This window comes from Calypte anna, chromosome 2 (assembly GCF_003957555.1).
Source record: "Calypte anna isolate BGI_N300 chromosome 2, bCalAnn1_v1.p, whole genome shotgun sequence".
Lineage (NCBI taxonomy): Eukaryota > Metazoa > Chordata > Aves > Apodiformes > Trochilidae > Calypte > Calypte anna.
This window is the reverse complement of record NC_044245.1, coordinates 143,975,178-144,001,912: the sequence shown is the minus strand read 5'-3', so window position 1 is coordinate 144,001,912 and position 26,735 is coordinate 143,975,178. Positions and strand designations below refer to the sequence as shown.

General features: G+C 37.9%; 1 protein-coding gene across 1 annotated transcript in view; it reads left to right on the top strand.

The window, feature by feature from the left end:
• Positions 1–26,735, top strand: part of ZFAT (zinc finger and AT-hook domain containing) — an 82,508-nt gene that overhangs the window by 2,469 nt on the left and 53,304 nt on the right. Inside the window, exons 2-3 of the mRNA XM_030445099.1 lie at positions 11,738–11,908; positions 20,878–21,138. Of these exons, the coding sequence (XP_030300959.1) occupies positions 11,738–11,908; positions 20,878–21,138 (432 nt within the window). The remainder of the gene's footprint in view (positions 1–11,737; positions 11,909–20,877; positions 21,139–26,735) is intronic.

Genomic DNA, 26,735 nt, shown 5'->3' with positions numbered 1-26,735 from the left:
GGCAGTGTTGCATTTAGCCACATGAGGGCGATCTTAGTACACTAAAAACCAAAGTCTTTTTGTAAGTGTATTTTTTTTTTTTAACGAGAAGATACTTCGTATGTTTGACAAACCGATTATTCTAAACTTCTGAAGATAAATTAAACTAGTAGTTATCAGAACATAGTTTTGATGTGTGTTTAGGCAGTGCTTTCTTTTGAAGAACTTAACTTTTTCCGGGAATATTTGTGAAGTTGATGTGTGTAAAAGAAAAACAAAACAAAACAAACAAAAACCCCCACCAAAAACAAACAAAAAACCCCCCAAACAACAACATAAGCTTTTTACTTGCTTGCATCAGTTAAATTTCAGGAGTTTAAAATTCAGCTTTTGACAGTCTAGTAGCAGACTTGGCAAATACAGTACACTTGGTTAAGTAGAGAGTGAGGAGATGCTTCAGACAAATTAAGGAGATCAGAGCCTGCCAGAAGAGCTGTTTTGTCATGGGGAATGAGGCTGGGTCTGGTTTCTGATAACACCTTATAGGCAAAGCTGAAGTCAACAAGTCAAGGAAGTCTCCCAGTAATTCAGGTTAATCATCTAAAATTGATGTTCCAAAAAGCAGAACACTAGCCCATTATTAGCCTGTTTCTCTGCCTTTGTATTGGAGATGATGTCTTTATGTCAAATATTTGGAGATTTTCAGAGGTTTTGTGTTATGTTGGTGAAATACTATAAATTTTTAATGCTGTATTTAACTGAGCTGTCTTAAAGTCTGTATTGTGTAGCTTTGTTGCGACTTGGAAGCAATCTGAAAAAGCATAAATAATCAGAGTCTTAATTTTGTGCCCTGCCTGACACATCATGTCTCTAAAAGTGGCTCAATGATGGAGGAATAGAGAAGAGTAACAACAGGGCAAGTGTGCAGTGGTATTTGTCCAGAATACTCTTGCAGAACTTGCTGAGTCTCAAGTAGTGAATATTCACCTACTAGATCTTCATGGACTTCCCTTCCAAGAATTTCAACTCCAAGTGGATGTGTTCTCGTGTTCTCTGCTTCTTCCAGAGCAGGGAGAGATCAGGTGAAAGGAGCAGACAGGGGCTTCAGGGGGATCCATGACACATGTCATTTCATAGTTCTGCATTTTACTCTTGTCTTTTTCTCCATCCTTTGGCTCCATCCTTCCCAGGCAGCAAAATTCAAATTTATTTAACTGTTGCTGGTGTGGAAGTTTGCTATATTGTTGGTTGTCCTTATCTTTGTACTTGGTAAGGACTGGTTTTGAATGATTATTCTTATAGTTTTTTAGTTTTTCAAGTTAGAGGAACAATATCCAGAGGTGTAAGCCCAGTGTAGACTTTTGCAGAACTAATCTTCTGGTTTTTATAGGTCTGTGTGTTATCAGACCATCTGTTTTATAGGACTGTTTGTTTATTATAATTGCTTTGTGTTAGTATTTGTATTTGAGTAATGGAGATTTTTGTTTTGAGGCTGTCTTTAAAGTGTTTGCCAGAACTGAGAGAACCTTCCCAGAAAACCTTTCATAGGAACCTTATAAAGGGACAGAAAATTGAAAAGCTTGTTTTGCTACAGCCTCACTTTCTTTGAAGGGTCTTTTCTTACTTCCATAACTTTTTGCTACACAGACTCTTGGGCAGGCCTGTTACTCTTGAGGTATTAAAAAAACCTGTCTGCATTCTGCTTTTTATTTTTCAAGTTGATAAAATCATCCTTATTGACCAGCCCCCTTATATTTTTACATCTAATTTGTTGCAATTTCCAATATTTTCCTGTTTCTAGTTTGACAGCATCTTATAAAGATCTTCTGCTGGAGCTTCCACCCGCTAGTATTTAGCTGTGCTGTGTTTTTCTTCTTCCACTTTCTAAAATCTTCTTTTGATGATTAGCATCAAATGTGATGCTTTTAAATAGTTTTTATGCTGCTTTCAAGGATTTAGCTCTTCTTGAAACCTTTTTATCCTTTTTGTGGTTTTGTCTTGTTAAAGGTGCTTTTTATCATGATGTAGTTCACATTGTTGAAGTTAAACACAAACATTTGGCTCTTTATCACTCTCTTAAAAGATTGCTGCTTTAATTACAGAGTGACAGAGTGTGTCACTTTGAATGGGGTCCTATGCTTTACTTTAAAGACAAGAACTGTTTCTCCTCCTGTGGTTTCCCTGACTGCTTGCTGGGTGAAGCAGTCATTAAGAGTGTCTAAACACTTAATCTTGGCATCCTGTCCTGGCTTGACATTTAACCATTTAATACCTACAGTATTTTATTGTTTCTGTCTTTGTAACTTCTTTTATCCCCATCAGTGTGTCACAGTCATTCTTACCATTGTGGTGAGACTGTTGCTAATGTGGTCTGAGCACTGTGCTTTTCTGTGCAATTCAAATATTTCAGTCTTCAGGGATCCTGTTACTTGTTGGAAAAGTCTGTTAATCAGATTTAACCTTAAGCTGCTTGTCGCAGATGGCACTGCTTCACAAACAATACATCCTACTTTCTATCCTCAATATTCTGATGTGTCCCACTGGCATTGTGATAATATTTTTCAGAAGCTTTTTTGAATGCATTTCTGCCAATTTCCTCGTCTACAGATAGGCCTTCTCATTTTAATGCCTCATTAGGTTTGCATTATTATACTAGATTTGATTAATTTTTTAAAAGCAACTACAAAGAAATAGAAAACAAACCCAGCAATTTGTTTCAGCTGTTCTTTGTTGTTTGTTTCCCGTTAAAATTTTACTTTTTTGTCATCCCTCATTTGAAAATAGTTTTCATGATTTTACCACTTCAAGAGGAGTGACTTTGATCTTTGTGTAGTTTTGTACTTGTCATCTACTCTTCAGTCTTTTAATTTTAAAACATTTTCACAAGCTTTTAATTTGGTTGAAGCCTGTTGCTCCTCCGTATTTTTTCTCCCTTAGGTTTATACAAAGCTATCAACTTAGTTCTGCTCACAGCAGCACCCTCATGCATTCATATCCCAAGTACATTAAATAGTGGCTTTTTTTCCTGCTTTTGTTTTCTCTTTCGTAGTATATTTGAATTGTGTAGATTTTTAAATGCAGTTAATTTATTAATCAGAAACATTCCCAAACATCAGTGTAATTTACTCTCATACTCCCTGTAAATTACTCCCTGTAATTTCTGAGAGCCTCTCTAGATGTAGTTTAGCTTGCAAACTAAAATTTGAGCCCTGTTAGAAAAATATTGAATGTATATTGATAGATTTTCCATAATACCATATTAAACAGAATCATCTTTTAGTTTTTGCATCTGATATCAGCATTGCCATAACTTTCTCAATTTTAAAATTAAAAATGTGTGGCATTTGAGTAATGAATGATGAGTAAATTGTTCTGGTTTTAGTTAGAAACTGGAAGTGAGAACAGACATGGTCAGGTGCTTCTTTTCCCTGACTGAATTGTGTATTGAGGGTTTTTTCTCAGTGAGCAATAAAAAACATTATTCCTCTCAGTGAACAATACAGTTACTTAATATTCAGAAGTGTTCAGGTTCAGAAGAAGGAAGCCCTAAAATAGCTTGCTAGTCTCTTTGGTGTAGTACTAAACTGCTTTTAGTGCAGTTGATTTGTTAGTTTTGAGGATGGGATTCTTGTGATGCTGCTGCTCTAATGGTAGCAAATAGTAGCAGGCTTTATATACTTTTTTTTAATGCCTATTGAGGATAATAATTTTGGAGATATGCCATAATACTGCATGTTAATTTCTTGTTGAATCAAAATAGAGAAAATAGGAAAGGAAAAAGCTATTGATTTTTTTTCTTTTTTTACTCTATAAAATGAAGAAGAATAAAATTAGTTTATATCGGCTTCTTTATTAAAATGGTAACTAAGATGTTATAAGGACAAAGTCTAGGCAATAAACAGATGGCTAAGTATAGTCTTTTGACGTTTGAGTGCATCTAATCAAAACTTGCATTCATTTAAAGCTCTTTGCTCATGACAGAAAAATGCATCTGACAGTTAATTACATATTATATTTTACTGAAATTCTGAAATAGCACTGATTACCTGAAGGTATTAAAAGAACCATAACCATGCATTTTATAGTATTTTAAAAAAGATGTATTTTTAAATAAAGTGAAGTATATTCTAAGTAAAAAACCACAACAAAGAAGTCTTCCTCCAGTGAAGCATTAATGATCAGAGTACATTAAAACATTTTTGAAAATATGTATTTGAAATACCATTGAAAACAAAAATCTCTAGGATGCACAGAGGAGTAAGATCTGATATCTAAGAAAAATATTTTTAATGTATTTGACAAAGGATATCAATTCATTGTACTGTATCCACCAGTTGTTTCCAGCTTAGTGGAAACCATTTCTTTGGCTCAGAAATAATATTGTATTAATCACAAATTACTGGTGTTGCTCTAATAATAACTGTTGCTTCATGATTCCAATACTTTTACCTTAAGAAGCTATCAAAGAAAAGTCTTTTTTATTGTTCTTGGGCACTTCAGTATCTTACATGCTCAATATTTGTGTATGAAGAGTTCTTTAATAAAAATAATAGTTTTCTTAGAAGAATTATTTCCACTTTTTATTGCACTTGAGTTTTGAACAGAAAGCCCTCTGTTTTCCCAGGAATTCTTGTGGTAGTTTATTACAATGGTATTATAATACATTGGTATTATAATGGAAAATCGATCTCCATTGAATAAAGACATCTGGTAGTTAATAGTTCTGTGATCTGCTAATTGCAGATACCAAGATAACATAGTGCAGGGGCAAAGCAGTGGGAAGATGGTGAGGAAGTCACTTTCTGAATAGCATAAATATCTTTTTTACAAGCTTGCTGGAGAGCAGTGCAGTGTTAAGCTTTGGTAGAAACTACACCTTGGGGCCAGCTGTAACTTGCTCTGTCTGACACGAGGGCAGCTCCTGATGTCTGCTCACAGGAGCCACCCCTGCAGCCTGCCCTCCACTACCAAAACCTTGGCACTTAAACCAAATTCACATAGTCCCACAGACACTCCTAAAGTGTCCCAAATCTCCCAGTGTCTCTTGTTTCTCTTTTATTAGTAGCTACATAGTCCACCTGGCCTTCTCCAACACTGTGCCTGCATTTTCCTGGTGTCCCATCAATTAATAAGTGGCGGTGACCTTTGGTCCTTGGCATTGTCAAATATCTCTTGTCTGACAGCTTTGTGTCTCTGTGTATTCTTGTTCATTTTTCCCATTAACTTATTGACCTCCTTTAAACTGAAAATACCATGGATCACATAGCTTGATGAATGAAGCACTCTCACCTTCCACATACCCTTATAAATGTGAAGACTAAAATCTTATTTAAGAAGTTGACATTTCTCATGACATTCTTGTCTCACTGCATTGTTTCCTGGCAGTGCTGTTGTATACACAACAGAAGAAGGACTTTAATTCAGGTTTTAAAAGAGCTTTAATACAGATTTATGTTAGACATTAGGAAGAAATTCTTACATTTTGAGGGTGGTGAGATGCTGGCAGAGGTTGCTCAAGGAATTTGTGGCTGCCCCCTCCCTGGAAGTGTTGGAGGCCAGGATGGATGGGGCCTTGAGCAGCCTGGTCTAATGGGAAGTGTCCCTGCCCATGCAGGGGGGTTGGACCTAGGTGATCTTTAAGGTCCTTTCCAACCCAAGCCATTATGTGATTCTATGATACAGATAATGTTAGAAAACCAAAATACATTTTCCACCTAGTAATTGAATTTGCAACAAGTGGTGTGTGCTGTGTCATGACTTACTCCAGAGCTGGAAAACCTGAGTGGTGAAGAGGAAGTGATTGGGTGAACCTGCACATCAGGCTGAGTGACAGCATCTGGGCTGCTGTGTGCTCTCTGCTTCTCTCCCTGTTGTTAGCTCCTGCTGAGCTGCTGGTGAACTGGAGCAGGGAGGTAAGTGACCTGTAGCAAACTGGAAGTGCAGCCAGAGACTGGAGAAGAATAGACCCAAGGACATGATTCTGAGCTGAAGTCATGTGTTTTGTGTTTCTCATAATTCTAGCAGGTTCTGTTAATAACACCACCAAAACGCCTTTCTCTGCAGCCTTGATGTGCTTGTACATAGGAAAATAGAAGCAAATGGAATTTAGGATCCAAGGGTATGAGAAGCCCCATCTGCTAAGTACCTGGAGGTCCTCTAGGTGATTTGCTGGAGTAGAAAATGTCAAATCACTTTCTTAATTTATGTCTTTACGGGATGAGGTACTGCTGGAGTACCAAGCATAGTGGGTTTTTTTCTGTGGTTTAACTGGGTGTTAACCCTGGAAATAAAGATACGTGTCTAACACCTGAATTTTCTGACAGGATTCAGTAAGTGTCTGCTGGTGTATGGTACAATATGCATAGTGAAGTACAATATGCACTGTCCAAATCTTGTAAAACCTGAAAGTTATGTTTACCTCTGAGACTTTAATCCAGGAACGAGTACTTTTGGATTACAACCAGGTCTCACCAGAGGGGGGCAGAGTTCTTGTACCTGCAAGAAACGTGTGAAATAGAAGTACAAATTTACATGAGTAGTTCTTTTGAAAGCTTGGAAGTGTGTACTAAGGAACAGGAAGAGAGAAGACAGTCTGGTAGAGAGCGTGGAATGAGAGATGCAGGACACAGAAATGGAAAGTTTAAAAATGCATGATTTGCCCCTCTGCTCTGCTCAGCTCTTGTGAGACCCCGTCTGGAGTACTGTGTCCAGTTCTGGAGTCCTCAGCATCAGAAGGATATAAAGCTCCTGGAAGGTGTCCAGAGGAGAGCCACTGAAATGATCAGAGGGTTGGAGCACCTCCCATGTAAAGAGGAAGCTGAGGAAGTTGGGGTTGTTCAGCTGAGAGAGGAGGAGGCTCCAAAGTCACCTTATAGTGGCTTTCCAGTATCTGAAGGGGGCCTACAAGAAATCTGGAGTAGGGGTTTTTATATAGATGTGTAGCAAGAGGACAAAAGGAAATGGTTTAAAATTTGAAGAGGAGAGATTAAGGTTAGACCTGACAAAAAACAATGTTAATTTAAGTGATCTCTCCAATTTAAGAGCTTCCTCCTCTCTCTTCTCTCTTACACCTTCTGTGTTTAAAGTGAAGCAGCTCGGGTGATGTTTTCTGCATTGTGAAGGGGGCTGGGAATAAGGGAAACTGCTTCCTAGTCTGCAATTTGCTACTTGTTTTAGTAATCTTTGATGTGTACACATCATGGCTTAATCCCAGTCAGCAACAAATCCCCACACAGCCAGTGGCTCATTCTCAGAGAATCAGAAGGGCAAAAGAGAGAGAATTTGTGGACTGAGATTAAGACAGTTTGATAGGTAAAGGACAAGCCATGTGCAAGCAGAGCAAAATAGGGAATTAATTCACTACTTCCCATCAGTCTGCATGTGTTCAGCTGTCTCCAGGAGAGCAGGGCTCCATTGTGTGTCATGGTTACTTGTGAAGACCATCACTCTGAACATCCTACCCCTTCCTTCTTACTCCTTTGTATGCTGAACATGATATCCTATGTCATGGAACATCCCTTTGGTCAGTTGGGGTCAGCTCTCCCAACTATGTCCCCTCCCAGCTTCTTGTGCACCCCCAGCCTACTCATTGGTGGGGTGAGAAGCAAAAAAGTCCTTGAGCTGTGTGTAAGCACTGCTCAGTGATAATGAAAACATCCCTGTGTTATTAGTGATGTTTTGATCGCAGATCAAAACCAGCCCCATACCTGCTACTGTGAAGAAATTTAACTTGAACCCAGCTAAATCCAGCAGAATATTCTTCTTATAATGGAAAAAAACAAGACCAAAAACAAACCCAAAAAACAAACAACAGCCACTCATTAAGAAATACCATGAGATCTTTGGAAGAATTAAAAAAAAAAAAAATTGAAATTGCTTCACTTTAAGTTATAGATTGATTTGCCACTTTTCTACTTGAGAAGAAAGTAACTGGTATTATTTATGTCTGTGTACTCTTAGCACACTTTATATGGGTAAACTGAAGATAATAAATTAATACAAAGCATGGTTAATGAACGGAATGTTCCAAATCGGTTTTCACTGAAATTTCTGTGGTTTGTTTACCTGCACCCTTGATTATTGTGTCTTTCTTTCTCTGCATATTTAATTGCTGTCTAATTAATTGCTCTGCTGAGTTTCTATGTAATTAATTATTCACTAATTAATCATTGATTCCCTGCATAGTTAATTAACTTATTGCTTCTTTGCTTTTTACACTGGATTGATTAAAATTCATTACTCTATTGCTAAACCACCTAATTAGTAACTGGTTAATCAATTATTGTTTGCTTACTCCTAATCTAATAATTTAGGCCTCTGATCAGTGTGATTTATTCTCTGCTTCATGTCTTACTTTTCCAGTCAGTCTTACAGAATAATTTCTTCACTCAGTTTTGTTTCCATCTCATCTCTGAGCAAAGCACATGCATCATCTGGGGTCACAGTACTGGTGAACAGGGGGAGAGCAACTGATGGAATCTACCTGGTCTTGTGCAAAGCATTTGATGCTGTCCCTCACAACATCCCTGTCTCTAAAGTGGAAGCACCTGGACACAGGGACTTGATGGATGGACCACTTGGTAGATAAAGAATTGGCTGGATGGATTGGTGTCCAGCTTGGTGTCCAAGTGGAGACCAGCAGCGAGGGGTGTTCCTCAAGGGTCTGTGCTGGGACTGGTGCTGTTTAACATCTCTGTCAGCAGCATGGGTGGTAGGACAGGATACACCCTCAGTATGTTTAATGACAACACCAAATTGTGTGGTGTGGTCGACATGCTGGAGGGATGGGATGTCATCCAAAGGCTTGAGACATGGGCCTGTGCAAACCTCATGAAGTTCACTGAGGCCAAGTGCGAGGTCCTGCACCTGATTTGGGGCAATCCCAAGCACAGATTGAGGCTGGGCAGAACTGATAAAGAGCGGTCCTGAGGAAGAGGACTTGGGGGTGCTGGTTGATGAGAAGTGCAATGTCCACTTGCAGCCAACCTTATCTTGGGCTGCATCAAAAGAAATGTGGCCAGCAGGTCGAGGGAGTGATCGTCCCCCTCTACTCCAGTCTTGTGAGACCCCAGCTGCAGTCTTGTGTTCAAGTTCTGGACGTAAGAAAGACATCAAGCTGTTGGAATGAGTCCAGAGGAGGACTACAAAGATGATCAGGGAGCTGGAGCACGTCTGCTGTGAAGACAGGCTGAGAGTTGGGGTTGTTGAGCCTGGAGAAGGGAAGGTTCAAGGGGAGACATTCCAGTGGCCTTCCTGAACCTGAAGGGGGATACAGGAAAACTGGGGAAGGACTTTTGACAATAAAATATAGTGATAGGATGAGGGGTAATGGTTTCAAGCTGAAAGAGGGTAGATTTAGATTTGACATTAGGAAGAACTTCTTCCCTGTGAGGGTAGTGAGACACTGGACAGGTTGCCTAGGGAAGTTGTGGATGCTCCCTCCCTGGAAGTGTTCAAGGCCAGGTTGGATGAAATGTTGAGCAGCCTGGTCTGGTGGGAGGTGTCCCTGCCTGTGGCAGATGGTTGTAAGTAGATGATCTTTAGGGTCCCTTCCAACCCAAACCATTCTGTGATTGTGTGATTCTATGATTTACATTTAGAGAGAAGTTTGTCATCCACTGGGTAACATTTTTTGTTGTTTTTTTGTTTTTTAAGAATGTTAACTAGAGCAGGACTAGTTCAAAGGAACATTTCCTTTATAAATGTACTGCAGTCAAACAGAAATGTGTGTGTGCTCAAGACAGCCAAATGCCTGAGAAGGAACCCTACTGAGCTCCTAAGAGCATGAGAACACAAACAGTATTTGTTTTGCTTTTCAGAGATCTTTTAGAAGAGATGAAGGCATACACTGCCTTTTATTTTTTAGATAGTGTTATTATTTCTGAAGATGAGGTTGCTTTTCCTTGGATGGGGTGAACCATTTGATTATTATGAAGGAAGGAAAATAATGTTGAATAGGGGTAATGGTTTTGGCTGGCATGGTTTTGAAAAGAGGTCCCAAAACACAGCCTCTTCTTTTGCCCCCAAATTCACCTCAGAGTTCATACCTTTATTTCTGTACTTATTTGGCTAATCCTTGGTTTGGTTTGTACCTCAAATAGCATTGTTTTTTCCACTTTGATTGCAGTGTGTTTAATTTTCCTTAGGGAGGCAGAGGAGCAATTGAAACCAATCTCTGGGCCAGGAGTTTATATATAAAGAACAAGTGTGCTGTTAAAATTGGTTCCTGGTTGCTGTTAGTGTTCATGGGACACTGAGGGGAGCAGGGACATCATTAAAACAAAAGACAGCAGTTTTAGAAAGCAGACAGGCCTCAGAATTATCTCTCTGCCAAAAGTTTGTGAGCTTCTTTTAACTGGATTTTTCTGAATTATTAGCTTTCTGTTAACTCTTCTTCATTGTTACTTACTCTCCTGTGGTTTTGCTTTAACATCACACATCTGGTACCTGTGGACTGAAAAAAAACCTCCAAACATTATGTTTTGTCTAAAAAGTACTGCAAAAATTCTGTTTATAAGATTGACCAAGGAAAATTTTAATTGAAATTTGTTTGTTGCTGCTTCAGAGGCCCTTAGTTTATTGGAATTTTTTTGTTTTGAATCAACAGGAATTTTTCATAGAATTTGTGTCGAAGCATACTAGAGGTTTCCTGTTAATGTCAAATGTTAATATTCCTTCTGAAGCTGATATATTGTGTTTATTTTTTGAGCAAAAATTTTTTTCCCATCCCGCTCCGTTCCTCTTCCTTCAGTAGATGAGCTGAGTTGAAGACAATTTATTTTCTTTTAATTTTTTTTTTTTCAAAACATGGACATAGAAGAAGAAAAACAATTATGTACAGCTCTGAAGTTAATAGCCAGGAGGACAAAGGAAGAGTGTGTGATTGTATAGCTTTAATTGTCATATGATGCAGTGTTTTGTGGTCTGCAGCACTGGATGTTTTGACCTTCTTCCTCACTCTTTCATCAGTGGCAGGGCCATATAATGGCCCCTGGAACCAAGCACAAGCACTTAACATTTATAACTCACAGTGTATGCTCATGGTAATGGGCAAATGCAAAATGACACATCAGAGGATACATTTTTGTGAAACATTTATTTCCTATCAAATGTCACTATAGTGAAGGCAAAGTTTCCTTTTATATTTTATGGCATTTAATTTTTCCTTCTTTTGTTTCTAGCACTTGCATGGGTAATTAGAGAGGTAGGCTTGCTTAGGTGAGGTAAGTAGAGAGGTTAAATACTTGTAGAAAAGAACAGTGAAGTCTGTGAACATAAATTAGGGTTTGGGGTCCAGCTTCTCTGTATATCAAAGCAACTTTGTAAAAGAGAAAATGTTTTACGTTTCTAGCAAGGTGATATATGTAAATCCTGGACAAATGACTTAAAACCTTAGATGATTTTATCAGATCTTTGAAAAAATATGAAATTGTAACTTTGAGTCTGGAAGGGAAAAAAAATTGGTTTTAATCTCTCCTGTTTCCTATTCAGTATTGTTATTTCTAGGATCTGAGCCAGAAGAAATTTTTTACCCTGTGAAGATCTGGGTAGAAATTTAACTGTTTTGTAAATGAATTAAGTTTGAGATTTATTGTGAGTGTCTTCATGTAATGGTGTAACATTCTTCCTTCCAGCTTATTACTTTTTGTTAAATGCTTTGAGATAATTCATCCTTACTGTGCTACCTGAATCAAAATCTAAATTAATAGTGGAAATCTAAATAAAAACCTTAACTTTTCTTTTTAAACTTGTTTTTCAGGAGTCAATTCCATCTTCATGTGTAAGCTGTGTAACTTATTTTCACCAAATCAATCAGAACTATTATCTCATGTCTCTGAGAAGCATACGGAAGAAGGGACCAATGTGGACGACATCATTATTCCACTCCAACCTCTGACAGTACCCACAAACAGAAACAAGGAAGGAGAAGGTACCTTCATTAATTTAGAGGGATGTAATTTGCAAAGTAATTTTTTTTAAAAAGCAATTATTACTGTACAACTACTAACCTGAATTTCCTTCAATGCATTATAGACAGATGTGAATAAACTCAGCATGGGATAGAGGATGATGACATTCATCCATTAATGTAAATGTGAAGTAGAGCAAAGTCTGCTTCCTACAGCTTTGAGCTGTGTAATAGCAGTGGGAAGCAGCCAGGGCAGCAGGTAGGAGCATGTCTTGTGCCTTAGGAATGGTGCTGTACTTTTTGAGTTGTTTGTTGTGATTCAGAGAGTATTAATCTTTTTATTCCAAAAAGAAAGTGGCATGATTCATAATTTATAACTGTGCATTGATATTGGCACTGGGAAATAATGCACTCAGCTCAAAGGTTGAATTAGATACAGAGAATAATTTTACCCTGCAGTGTAAGAATTTACATTCATTCAGTTTTTAACTGATTAGAATTGTAATCTCTTGTAATATTAGTAATGGGTTGAAAATGATTTAGAATCTTCTTTTAGATCCTCACTGAGCAATGGATTTATATTGTTGGGAAACCTCTTAACAAAACTACGAGGATTTTCCAGTCATGATTTGTGGATTTTAGAAAATATGTGCTTATGAATAAAAAATAGTTTAATATGATACTTCAAAAAATTTCTTTGAGATATGTGTGTGATATTTCTTTATTTATCAGCAATAATTCAGCAGTTATATTACATTCATCAGCATAAGAAGATATTTCTAATATGCTTACACAGTATTCTGCTATAGCTGCCATCTCCTCAGATGGTTGGTGAAGAAAATAGCACCAGTTAATTATTTTGTATAATGCCTGAAATAAAGATCAGAAAAAGATGAATAATTTTCAGTTCTACGTCAAGCTTCAGAATACCATGCTAACTTTATTTTAATTGTACAAAATAAATTTCTTAGTCATGCAGAATGCATCTTCCTTTCTGAATAATATTTCTAAGCACAGTGAAACTGGTGCTTTCTAACATTCTTATTCCTTTTGGTAAAAAGGCTCTTCTGTAAACTTCTTTCTGTATTTGAGTAAGGGATTATCTGTAGTTTCTGTGTTTTATATTGTTAGCATGTATTGTACATTTATGAGAATAGTATGTAATTATTATGTTCTGAAGCAACAGAAGTTAGGCACATATTTTTAGAAAAGAACTTCAAATCTTAATTTTCTTTATTACATAAAGTATAGCATTTATATGTTAAGTCATGTACTCATAAGGTATGTTTTTAATTATTCTTGGTGAATGCTCTTCATCATTTGATATGATCATACAGTGCCACTTTTTCAGATTATGTAGCCCAGCTCTTTGCCATCTGCTGTCAAGAATGTCAAGGTAGATTACTTTCACATAGATTTCAGCTGATATTCTAGACATCCTTTAATATTTCTTCTTTCCTATCACAGAGATTGATCAGAGAACAGTTTGTTCTGAAGTCTTATTCAATTATTTCCTGTTTTCTGCTTAAAAAATAAAGTATTTTGCAGTTGAACATAGGAATTTTAAGAATTCTTTCAACGCATAATTTTTTTCCTCCTATTATGGAATCTAAAGCAGATAAAACTTGAAAAGTTTATAATACAGACTTTTTTCTCAGTGTAATATGCTTTGTAATAATCCTAAATTGTCACTAAAAGGACAAGATGAATAACAGTACTAGAAATTACAACTTCCTTTTAGTAATTGTTGGCATCTTTTTGTCCTTTGAAAGCTTTGTCTCCCAAGTTCTGGTAAACACTGAAGCTACTCTAGAATTAGTGCAGATGAGTGAGTGATAAAGTAGCAATTTTATAAGTACTGTGAACAAGTGAAATGCTAGGCAGATAATATGTGTAATATTACTCTAATGTTATTTTATTGGCAGTTCTCCTTAATGATTTGTATTTAGTCACACCACTTACCCCTTGCAAGGTCATTGTATGTTTAGAGTTGATTTGTCCTAACCATTTCAGTAGGATGCTAGAATTTTTTTATCAAAGAGAACCAATGATTCTGGGCAGATGCTGCTGTTAGGCAAATTATGCATAGGTCACATTTACCCCAGGGCTGGAGTGTGGCACCTTTGTGTGGGAAATGACTGGTATTTGCTGGTTGCCTACAGTCACTCACCCTCCACTTTTGCATGGGGTTTCCATTCATAAGTTTTGACAATGATCTCTACCTCTTTCAAAGTGCTTGTCAAAACTCTCTGCTTACACTTGCTCCTCTACTTAGTTAATGATTTGAGAGACAGATTCATCTGGTCAGAATATTATGACTATTATGTGATCCAGGAGGGAACAGTTAGCAACCTGCTGAACCACTTGGATCCTCACAAGTCTATGGAACCAGATGGGATCCATCCCAGGGTGATGAGGGAGCTGGTGGAAGAGCTCCCTAAGCCGCTCTCCATCATTTACCAACAGTCCTGGCTCACTGGGGAGGTCCCAGATGATTGGAAGTTGGGGAATCTCACACCAATCCACAAAAAGGGATGAAAGGAGGACCCAGGAAACTCCAGGCCCATCAGCCTGATCTCAGTGCCTGGCAGGGTTATGGAGCAGATCATCCTCAGTGCAATCACACAGCACCTACAGGGTGGACAAGGGATCAGACCCAGCCAGCACAGGGTTAGGAAGGGCAGGTCCTGATCTCTTTTTATCATCAGGTGACTGCCTGGTGGATGAGGGGAAGGCTGTGGATGGAGTCTGCCTGGACTTCAGCGAAGCCTTTGACACCGTCTCCCATAGGATTCTCCTGGAAAAGCTGTCAGCCCAGGGCTCAGACAGGAGCACTCTGTGCTGGGTTAGGAACTGCCTGGAGGCCACCAGAGAGTGGTGCTGAATGGTGCTGATCCAACTGGTGTCCCCCAGGGATCAGTGCTGGGCCCAGTTCTGTTTAATATCTTCATCGATGATTTAGATGAGGGGATTGAGTCCACCATTAGCAAATTCACAGATGACACCAAGTTGGGGGGGGAGTGTAGATCTGCTGGAAGGCAGGAGGGCTCTGCAGAGGGACCTGGACAGACTGGAGAGCTGGGTTGATTCCAATGGGATGAGGTTCAACAAGGCCAGGTGCCGGGTCCTGCACTTTGGCCACAGCAACCCCATGGAGAGCTCCAGGCTGGGCACAGAGTGGCTGAGAGCAGCCAGGCAGAAAGGGACCTGGGAGTCTGGATTGACAGGAAGCTGAACATGAGCCAGCAGTGTGCCCAGGTGGCCAAGAAGGCCAATGGCATCCTGGCCTGTATCAGGAACAGCGTGGCCAGCAGGTTCAGGGAAGGGAAGGTCCAGGGAAGCGCTGGTGAGGCCACAGCTTGAGTCCTGTGTCCAGTTCTGGGCCCCTCAGTTCAGGAAGGATATCGAGGTCCTGGAGCAGGTCCAAAGGAGGGCAACCAGGCTGGTGAAGGGACTCCAGCACAAGTCCTGTGAGGAAGGGCTGAGGGAGCTGGGGGTGTTGAGGCTGGAGAAGAGGAGGCTCAGGGGAGACCTCATCACTCTCTACAGCTCCCTGAAAGGAGGTTGGAGCCAGGGGGGGGGGGGGGGGGGGTCAGGCTCTTCTCCCAAGTAGCTTCCAGTAAGACAAGAGGGGATGGACTTGAGCTCTGCCAGGGGAGGTTTAGGTTGGATATTAGGAAGAAATTCTTTACAGAGAGGGTGATCAGACATTGGAATGGGCTGCCCAGGGAGGTGGTGGATTCTCCATCCCTGGAGGTTTTTAAGAAGCGACTGAATGTGGCACTCAGTGCCATGGTCTGGTAACCACAGTGGTAGTGGATCAAGGGTTGGACTTGGTCTCTGAGGTCCTTTCCAACCTGGATGAATTTGTGATTCTGTTTTTTCTGTGATTATCTGCTGCTGGATCATAGCTCATTAAGGTCACTTGCAACTGTGGCAAATGCATCAGCCTCATCTGTACTGAACACAGGATGCAACTAGAGCATTAATTCAGGCTTGGGGCAAAAAGAAGCGTTCCAAGAAGTGTTCCTGGGTGCCATGATATATATATGCCTAACAGGAAGTCTGTGCATGAGAAGAATTTGCATATATTTGTATGACAAGATGTGCAGAAGGTTTGAACAGCCATATGCTGTTGTAATTGACTAAATAAAATACAAGCTTTTCATACTGACATTTGAGGAAGGATTCATGTGGTATAATGCATCTAGTGGTTAAACTTTGATCAGAATGATTAAGGGAACACAGGCGCAAGTGTTTTGTGATTTTTGACAGCTTTTGTTTGAGTTGTACAAATGCCAGTACAACTGGCAGTATGGTGACTGTATTGAGCTACTCACTTGTATAGGTTTGGAGAAAAAGGACCATTTAACATGGTTGTCTTGTATCTTCTGTACTTCTAGAGTCAGATATTTGTCCTACTAGAGGATTAAAAGGGTTTATTGAAGATGTTTCATGCACAGGTAACTGTAATTATAAATGCTGATTTAAGGGGGAGTGGTAGAAAGCCAGAGGGGAAAATTCTGCGATACACTTACAGTGTGTCATCTCAACCATTTATTGCATTTTCCTGCACATAATAAATTAATTTTGGAAAATCCTACCCTTCAAGGGTGTTGTCCTTTAGTGAATTAGTTTTTATAAAGCTTGCTTTTAGGCAAAAACTGCTGATAATCATTAAGTTGGATCATAGCTCATCAGTGCTGATGTGCCAGGATCTACATGGTCTACAGCCTAATCTATGATGAGTTAAAAATACTGAAAAACATGTTACTGTTATTTTAATGTTATGTTGCCTTTTTTTCAACTTTATTTTAAAAACGAACTTTTAAAATGTTATCTGAGCCCTTGTGTTCTAGTGTTCTGGTTGTGGACCTCTATTTTTATGTAGTATGATCTCAGATGAGAAATCAATGGGAATGATTACAGACCTCAGTACAATTCAATTGAGATGTGTGTGTGTGTGTATTACTTAGCTAAAGTTTAGGGCACTGGTAAATGTAATGCTGCTGCATAGCAACACGAATGCTTCATAAAAGTTCTGTTTTACTTATGTTCTAAATGGAGTGATTTGGAGAGAATGATTCCTGTGAAGGAATAGCATATAAACAGACATGTAGTTTATTTCATTATTGTCTTTTTGAAGTGTCTTTTTATTTCTTTTGAGTACATAATTATATAACATGGCAAAGAGTGTCTTCCCCAAATCATGCCATTGCTCATCCAATAGCAGTCAACATAAAGGTTGCTTTCAGTAAGTCTGTGAGTGTAAAATCCCTGTAAACAACTAAATTGGTCTTAGGGGAACAAGATTTTACTTTTAAAAACTTTTTAATGATCAATTTAAAACTTCTGACTAAGCATCCTTGAAATATGTGTGGGGTTTTTTTTGTTGTTTTTTTTAATTTATTTAAAATATTAATTTTTTTTTTAAGCAGTTAACGGGTTCTTTTTTTCTTGCAAGTGATGATGTTTCTTTATGACTTGGTTATGTGGTGACATAGCAATGACAATGTACTATTCAATAACTGGGCATTGTTAACCTTAGAAGCAGCATTGTACTATGATGAGTTCAATCATAGGTGATGGTTATGATTGGTATAATGCAGCATGAATCGTTTGCTGGTAGCGAGAGACATCTGGAATTTATGGTGAAATGCATCATTAAAAATTTAATTCTGGAACTGCTATCTTAAAGCCCATGTGAGTCATCCTCTTCCTGTGGATGTTGCTACCCAGCACAGGCCACCAAGCTGTAAATTATCCTCCTGGTAGGCTCATTTGCAAACAGTAGTGAAATTTACACATTCTTTGTATGTTTGCCACACTATTAGTAGACACAGTATCAAGAACTACAAGTTTGTATTCCATAGATGAAGGATATCTCTGACTCTACCTGATTTCTTTTTGTTGGGTAATCTGATTGTTGCATTGCAAAAGAATGCAAAGACTATCATGCACTAGGAATATGGTGGCTGAATTTACTCTTAATTTTGTGGTAACCTGAGCAGTAGCCACATCTTTATTCCTCATGTTGTGTTTGACCCATTGGCAAACTGTGACCTTTTTACAGGTTGACATGAAGATGGATAATGTTTGTTTTCTTGTTTTAATTGCATGTTAATTTCTTTGACTCAGGGCACCAAATACTGATTGCTGCAATTAATTGATGGGTAGAAAATGAATGTGAATTGTGACAAAGAGAAGTTTCAAGAACACAGAAATCCCCCCTCTCTTTTTGGCTGATAGTTGACCAAACTACTTGCACTGGAGTGCAATAGCACAGAAGCTCAGAACACTGCTGGTGGAGGGTTTCAAAAACTTATATGAAAGGATTGCTTTTCTCCTACTCATAGTGAGGCTTTTAGTGTTCTTAATACATTATAATTTTCCAGACAGATATTCAGTCAGCCCTATAACAAGATAAAATGCATTCTTTTTCACTCGATGCTACTAATCAACTCAAAACTATGGTCTCTGCATGTTGGTTTCTTTTTGTCTGGTGTACTTAAGGGAAATGTTGAGCAGATTTTGAATAAGATGGTGCCACAACTTCCTGTTCTCTTGCACCATGTTCAGTTAAGGTTCCTTGAGGTCATTTCTTTTTCCATATGCTGTAATTCAATCAATTTGATAAGGTCTTTGGGCACATTTCCTTGAATTTTATTCAGGGTTTTTTTGGGGGGTGTGGTTTTTGTGTTTGCTTGTTTGTTGGTGCTTTATTTGTTTCTCTCTTTTTTTATATTCTCACAATTTTTCAGACTTCTACATTTTAGGTCTCAATTGATCAGACAGAAGGTAGGCTAATGGCTTGATGAGTACTTGAGAAAAAGCTGTAGCAGCTCTTAACCTTTATGCTTTGTACACACTGGCTTTGGTGAAAGTTTCTGGAATAGGAGCAGAAGAAATGTAAGTTTTTCATAAGAGGCATAATTTATGTATAGTAGTTATATTCTGGTTTTGCTTGAATAATCTCAAGCTACTTTTAAACAGCAACAGTTGCTTAATTACTGGACATTTTTTTCTTTGAACCCAGGAGTCATATTTCATACTCCTTCCATCTGTGCTGTGCAAAAAAACCCCAAACCCACAGTGAAAGTATGGCATTCTAAGGAGAATAATTTTATTTTTATTTCTGCACAAGTACCAAAGTTTGGAAATGTATTAGTGTAAGTGATCTTTAAGGTAGCTCTTTGCCATGACTACCATAAGCTGCGACATGCACGAAGTTTATTTTTGCTTTTTCTTTCAGAACACTGAAAACTAGGGTTCTTTGCAAATTTTACCATGTGCCAGTCCTTTGACTTTTTTGAGGATCTTATAAAAGCTGGTGGCTGGCAGGTACTTCATACTTGCATAATTTCACTTAGCACATTTTAATAGACATTATATTCTGGAATTTTTTTGCAATTATGAGACCATATCCAGCTCTCTTACCTTTTGATTCTGAAAGCTGGAATTAACTACACATAACTGAAGGTTCTTCAGTTCAACAGGATGACCATAAGCCAGCAATGTGCTCTTATGGCATCCTGGGGTGCCTCAAGAAGAGTGTGGCCAGCAGGTGGAGGGAGGTTACCTTCTCCCACTACTCTGCTCTGGCAAGGCCCCATCTGGAATACTGCATCCAGCTCTGGGCTCCCCAGTTCATGAAGGAAAAGAAACTACTGGAGAGAGTCCAGCACAAAGCATTGAGGGTACTGGAGCATCTACCACATGAGGAAAAGCTGAGGGAGCTTGGTCTGTTCAGCTTGGAAAAATCTAAGGGGGGATCTTATCAATGCCTACAAATATCTAAAGGGTGGGTGCCAAGAGGATCCAACCAGACACTTTTCAGTAGTATCCAGTGACAGGACAAGGGACAGTGGTCACAAACTGAACACAGGAGGTTCAACCAAAACATAGGGAAGAACTTTACTGTAAGAGTAACAGAGCAGGGGAACAGGCTGCCCAGAGATGTGGAGTCTCCACATTGAATTGAGACATTTAAAACCTGCTTGGATGCTCTCCTGTACAACCTACAGTAAGTGAACCTCATCTGGTGTGTGTGGGGGGTGGGTTAGGTGATCTCCAGGAGTCTCTTCCAACTCCTAACATTCTGTTTCTTAAACGGTGAGCTTGATGCAGAAGACCATTCAAGCCTCATATGATCTGAACTGTGCTCTGGTCAACAAAGGCAACTGTTCTCTCAGTGGGTGAGTGATAGCAAGTTGGCTTCTGAAGTAACTACAGCAGTGGTGAGAGGAATCTTAAGCAGGAAATACAAGTGTGATGTTTTATAGGTTAGAGTACGTTTTTATGCTCACCACATCTCATTAATTTTATCAGTGTTTCCTCCACAGAACTAAGGAAATGTAAAATTATGTTGTATTTATTAAGAATTGTTGATGTCTCCCGATCTTAACTGCTTGAAATAGTCATTAAGGAAACATTTTTTTGCATGACTTCTTGAATTTATTTGTTGCCAACTGTTTTTTATACAATCTTTTGCCTAAAAAGTGCCAGCAATAAAGAACCGTGGGAAAATATTAGAGTAACAGTTCAATTTACTAAAATGACAAAAAGCTTTTGATTTTAAAAGAGAAACTGTTATTTTTCTGCATCTTAATATTTAAGCAATTTCTTTGAGAGTGATTTAAATTGAAAAGGCTTTTTGTAGAGTGTCTGAACACAGCAGAGCAACTTTCTATAACTCTATTAGCATAAATTCTACAACAATTTAAAAAGAGTTCTTGCAGTTTAATTTCTGTAAAACTGTGGCACTTCGACATCTGTCGATCTCAGTAACACAAATCTTACTGATTTGCAGCTTGCAGAAGTGCCAACAAATTGGTTAAAAATAATTTGGTGTGAAATTATTTTTAAGGTTTAGGGACAGAAGGTCTTGAACTTCATTTGATGTTCCTGTTTTTCGAAGATCAAATGTATGTTAGCTAATTACCTTTGGAATTTAATTATTTAATAATTCTATCTTTAAATTTCTTTTATAGAGCTTATTGTAGTGAAGAGGAAAAGGGGCAGACCAAAAGGGTCTACCAAGAAGTTTTGTATAGATGAGGATGGAGCAGAAAATAATCCTGTTCAAAGTGAAGAAACTCCACCTGGGACAGAAGAAGGACAAGAACTGTCTGAGGTCTCACCAGGAAGCTTGGAATGTAGGAAATGCAGTCGGAAGTTCTCCAACACTCGTCAGCTGAGGAAACATATCTGTATTATTGTTTTAAATGAAGGAGAGGAAGAAGGAGATGGAGGTAAGAAAAGATCCAACAAAAATAACATGAAGCATGTTGTAAGGCAGTGTGTTTCTATACTGTAACCTGATTGATAACAGCTTGCAATCCCTAGTGTCTAGTGTGTCATTATTGTACACAACTAGAATGACTACTTTACCTTCAGTGAGATGTAGGGATTAAGTTTTGTGTCAAGAAATAATTAAAATGGGCTTCGAATATTTTGACAGAGCACCTAATTCTTTCTTTGATAAAATACGTGTTGGTTTTTGGTTTGGTTTTTTTTTGCTGTCATCAGTGATAGGATTTTTAAACTCTACATGATGGCCTTTACTCCCATTGTCTTATCTCTGACGTCCCAGGTGTCTGTATGCTTTGCTCTTTGTATATGTTAGGTATTATGTTAAGTTTTGGCAATATTGCCTTTTCTAATAACCATTTAAAGTAAAATCTCAGATCAGAGTATAAACTCATCTTAAATGTTCTTGACCTGCTGGCTTATTAGATCTACTAAATCTTATCTTGATCTGTTTTGGAACAAAACATACTGGGAGATTATTCAAAGTAAATGACTTATCCTTTTCCTTCTTTAAAATGAAACCAGCCTAAATTTTGGGCATATAGAACATTTGTTATTTATTCTCTGTCAAAAGCAAACCAATCAGGCCAAGTAAATCATTCTTAACCAGCAAGTAACAAGGGCTTCCAGTTGCTAGTGACTAGTGCAGATAGAATGTCTTCATCTCTCAAAACTTTCTACTTTGACCACAAACTATGAAGGTATTTCAGTCTGTTTTTATCCTGAAGGGATAATTCTTCCTTGGAATACATTTAGGAAACTCGGTCTTTATCCATCTACTGATTACAGGAAAAATTTTTACTCTTGACTTTACCATATGAACTACTTTGGGACAAATTTTCTGTTTGTGAACATGTAGATGAAAGTAGCTCATGCATTATTATTATCCTTTAAGAAATGCAATTACATTGAGTAGCTTCAAACTTTGTGAGGAGTGGACAAGAAAAATATGGTCTGTGCCTATGATTGTTTTTCGTACTTGTGTTGCTTTACCAGCTCAGAAAACATGTTTGAGCCCTTGGATTTCAATTGCTATCAGATTCAATTTACATTATGAAGAAAATTTTAAGGGTAATAGGTGAAACTTCTAAATGCAAGTAAAAAATGTAACATTGAAAAGGCAAGCAAATAATGAAATTGTAAATATATTTTTATCTGTTCATGTAATTCTATAAAGACCTTTTCATAATCTGGAAAAAAGACCCACAGCACTTACTGACCCAAATGCACCAAGATTCTTAGTTGTCAGAGTTGTTGACAGAGTCTACACAAAACTGCAACTCTTACACCAGGTGTTTGTTTTGTGTGTGCATACTATTTGTTGAACATCTCAGTTACTTGAGCAGATGTGGTTGGTACCAATATATTCTAAAGCAAACTACTCCTGAGACCAAAACTTCTTGGAATCACACTTAGTTTGGTGTTGATGAGGAGAACTTAAACTTCTAATTTTATGAGATTTGTCCATTGCTGAAATTCCTGGAGCTAGATGGAGAATTTTAGTAAAGGTTTTTGAACCTTCCAGAGTTGCAATATGTTTTCAAAGACAGAACAAGAAAAATTTGCAAAGCTCTTTGACCTCTTACTTTGTACATACAAGTTGTTTTCTCCCCCTTTTTATTGATGGTTTTCCAACTTGAAAATCCTTTTACCTGTTTTCCTAATGCATCTGGGACTTCTTTGTAGTATTTTTTTAATACTTTCTCCTGTTTTTAATTTCTTTCAAAGTTCAGCATTGTGTGGACATACTAATTATCAAGTATGTTTTCACTGGGCGTGGAGTCTGTCTGGGATAGCATTAATTTCTCTTTAGCAGCTCATATGATGTGGTGTTCTGATTCATGACCAAAATAGTGCTGATAACACACTGATATTTTAGTTATTACTCAAATATTACTAAAATAAGTTGCTTATTTAAGCAGAGCTGTATGTACAACTATTTCTTGTTTTCTTTGGTTAAACCAAATTGCAGGTTTTGACTTATGATTTGGATTTGGCTGGATGCAGGTACTGCCATCCATTCTTTTTATCCTGGCACAAAACCAGAAGAGTTGAGAATCTTCCTGAACCACCCTGTTGTCTTCACTGTGGTTGCTTCAGGCCAGAAAATGGAACTTATTTCAGCCCCTGCCACTGGGATGGCTTTGGGGATTTTGCCTGTTACTTTTTTGGATTAGGTCCCCATCAGCTGCCTCTGAACTCACCTGTTTTGAGAAGTAGATGCCAGAAAATTGTTTTAACCACCATCCTTCTCCCATGCTGCAACATACCAGAGTATCTGTCAGATACAAGAGAGGAGATTTGATGGCTGGGGAGTGGGATTTGGGTGGGCAGATGACAGCAGTGGGCAGCCCACAGTCTCTTCTCTGGAGTGAGCCATTCATTTCTTCTGAATTAGGAACCAGCAGAATTCTTAAAAATGATAGTTTGTCCTTTAGCTTAGAATGGTTTTGCCATCAGCTGGATTCTAATTTAAATGAATTCTTTCTACAAGTAGTATGGCAATCTGCAAGAGGAGCAATTGCATGTGTTTGTTTTGAATAGCCAATTTACTTATTTTTTTTTAATTTTTCAAGCTGCTCTCTTGCTACTATCTATACCATCGTCTTTTGGGGGCATAAAAAAACAGTAATTTGAATGAAAAGTAGTTTAAAAACATGGCAATTAGGGACGTGTAGTTGTGCCTGCAAAATGTCATATATCATAACAGTTATGAATGCAGGGAGCAGTAACTTCATTTAATGACTCAAACAGAATCCTGGGACAGATAACAATCGAGTTTGAGGGGGCTCTGGAAACTGATTAATTCAGAGGTGGCTTTACTGAGCAACACAGATAGCACCACTTGAACGTGTTAGAAGGCACAGGCATGGCATTGTATTTCTTGCACAAACAGCAGGAGGCATTGAAAGTGCTTGTTGGTAGATAGGGGAGGGCAGTTTGTGTGTCTGTTGAATGGAAGTGCAGGCTGACAAAGTGCTAAGCTGACTGCTTAGCAACCGAGGTGCAAAGTGTGGCAGTTTGTATAAATAAATCTGTTCAGGAGCAAGCAAAGATCCTTACCCCTTGGGGAAGCTTTGCTTGGCTGTTCTAAGTTGCATGTACCCTGTTTTATCATAAGTCATCTTAAATCGCTCACAGGTGTTCCTTTGTAATAAAACAATTGTATTATTCGGGTGAATTGTGCTATTTGTGAGAGACAAAACACTTTGATACTCAATCCCCAGTGCTGATGACACTCAAGTCATTTTTTCCAGGAAGACAACTAAATTGCTGATGAGATGGCCCCGTGTTATAAAAAGGTAGTTTCAACCCTGTCATGAAAGATGAAATTCTTGTTTTTCACTAAAACGTGCTTCTGTCTCCCCTCTTAATCCTTCACTAAAGCACATTTTCTGGGTGAGGTTTTTTTCATGTAGAGACAATTCAGGAAGAAAGCAGCTCTCATTGTTAAGATTAAGATTTTTTTAAGAGTGAAGTTTCTAAAAGCTTTTTTGGTTTGGTGATTTGATGGGTAGGTTGTGGTTTTTTCTTTTTTTTTTTTTTTAATCTCTCTGGTTACACTCATTGCCTCTGTGTGCAGCTCCAATTTATCAGCAAATAATTCCTGGAAGATGCTTGTTTCTTTCAGGAAAGGGAAGTGTGGGGCTACTGCCATCAACATGCATCACATTGGTGGATAAATTCTGGTGTTTAAGAACTTGACCACTCTGTAGAGAGAAGACACTGTTGGTTTTTTTGTGGATCATGTGAGTGTTGAGAATGTTGCACAAAGACTTGACACTAGTTGAAAATATGTGATCAGTAAATCAGTTGGATTTTCTTGCTTTCCTGTTTTTCGGCCATGAATGTACTTTTTTAAATGGAATTTCCATGGTACTCAATACCTTCCTTGAATGTTTGCAGATACTTATTGTAGTGCTCCTGTTAGTTGCTGGATATTTTTGTTCATATTAAGAAGGTGGAAGTTGACATTAGTTCCTTCATTTTAAGGACTGAATTCTTAAGAAAGCTTTGAATTTATTAAGAAAATATTTTCACATGGCCATAATCTTCATATTTAGTGCTTAGCATCTGTGTACCAGGTTTCTATTCATATGAATTAGCAACTTTTTAATAAAGAAATATTTCAATATTTCAATTATGTATGAAGTTCTAATAGCTTTTTAAATAGCATTTGTGATGTTCTGTTTTGAAAGGAGGAAATCCCAGCCAACTGTATTTATTGCAACACATCTATTCTTTTCTGCAGCTCTTACCTTTGGAGGGACTGAAGGAACTAACAAACTTACCTGCCTGAAAGAGGCACGTAGGAAAGGAAACCAGCATGAAACATTTGTTAGCATTTTGTTATAAATTATTTGGTTCACTGACAAACTCAAATCTGTGGTTTATCCTTCTATATTCCCTTTTTAGGTATTAGTATTCTCTTTTTTGGTTTTAGTAGAATTCTGAAAAGTTCCAAAATTCAAAAGTTCATAGGGTTGCAGATAATAGGTTTTCATGAGCAGCATGAAAAGGTAAAAAAAATATTTTGTTGTTTGATTTAAATCAATTTATTTCCTTATTAAACTGACCAACACTTATTTTGTAATGAGAAAATTATTTAGGGGTAAGGTGCAAGGATTCTTCTCATAAGCCTGCTAGGAATTCAGTATTTGATTCCAGGCATTATGGGGAAAATTATGTTGCCCCAATCACATCTTTCCCTTCAGTGTGTGGTCTGGATTTCTGTTACCTAAAACATGCTAATAGTGGTTTATTGGTTTACCTACAAGTATATATTTTTTTTTCCCTAAAAATATCAAATAACTCTTATGTCTTCTGAGCAAAGAGTAATTAAGCAAATTCACTTTTGTATTTGTTATTTAACAGTATGTGCAGTAGCCTCAGGGAAACAATTTAATGAGCTAAGCAGCTTACATTCTTTTTTTCTGATTCTTTATGAGAAGACTTTCTTCTGTTGTCCTACTGTGAAAGTTGTGACAATTCATTTCATTATTGATAATAAACTAACAGAGGTTTTTCATAAAGAAAATATGGAATAATGTGGTTGTTTCCTTCCACTCCCTGTATAACCCACCAGAAGAAAACACTGCACAGGCAGTTTCTGGTCAAAGGGGATATTTCTTTATATTCAAATATCCCTTTGAAGAACTGATGTGAAATGTTAGTGTTTGAATTTCTAGGATTCACTATCAGTAAATAATTTACAATATATTAAGGAGGTAAATGGGGACCCTTTATAAATGGTAATGAGACCCTTGGTAAATAAATGGTAAATAAAATGGTAAATAAAATAATGGTAAATAAAATAAATGGTAAATGAGACCCTTTATACTTATAAAGCAGCAATAGTTTCTAAAATCATAGAAACCTATATAGAAAAAAAGTAGTTGGGAAGAGGAATCAAGGAATTTATTTAATGAAACTCAAGAAATCATTAGCAAGCACTGAAAAGCAGGGGGCTCTCAAGGCACAGCATTATTTTCTATAATCTAAAAACTAGAAGCTGGGGCACAAGCACTGCTGAGGTGAC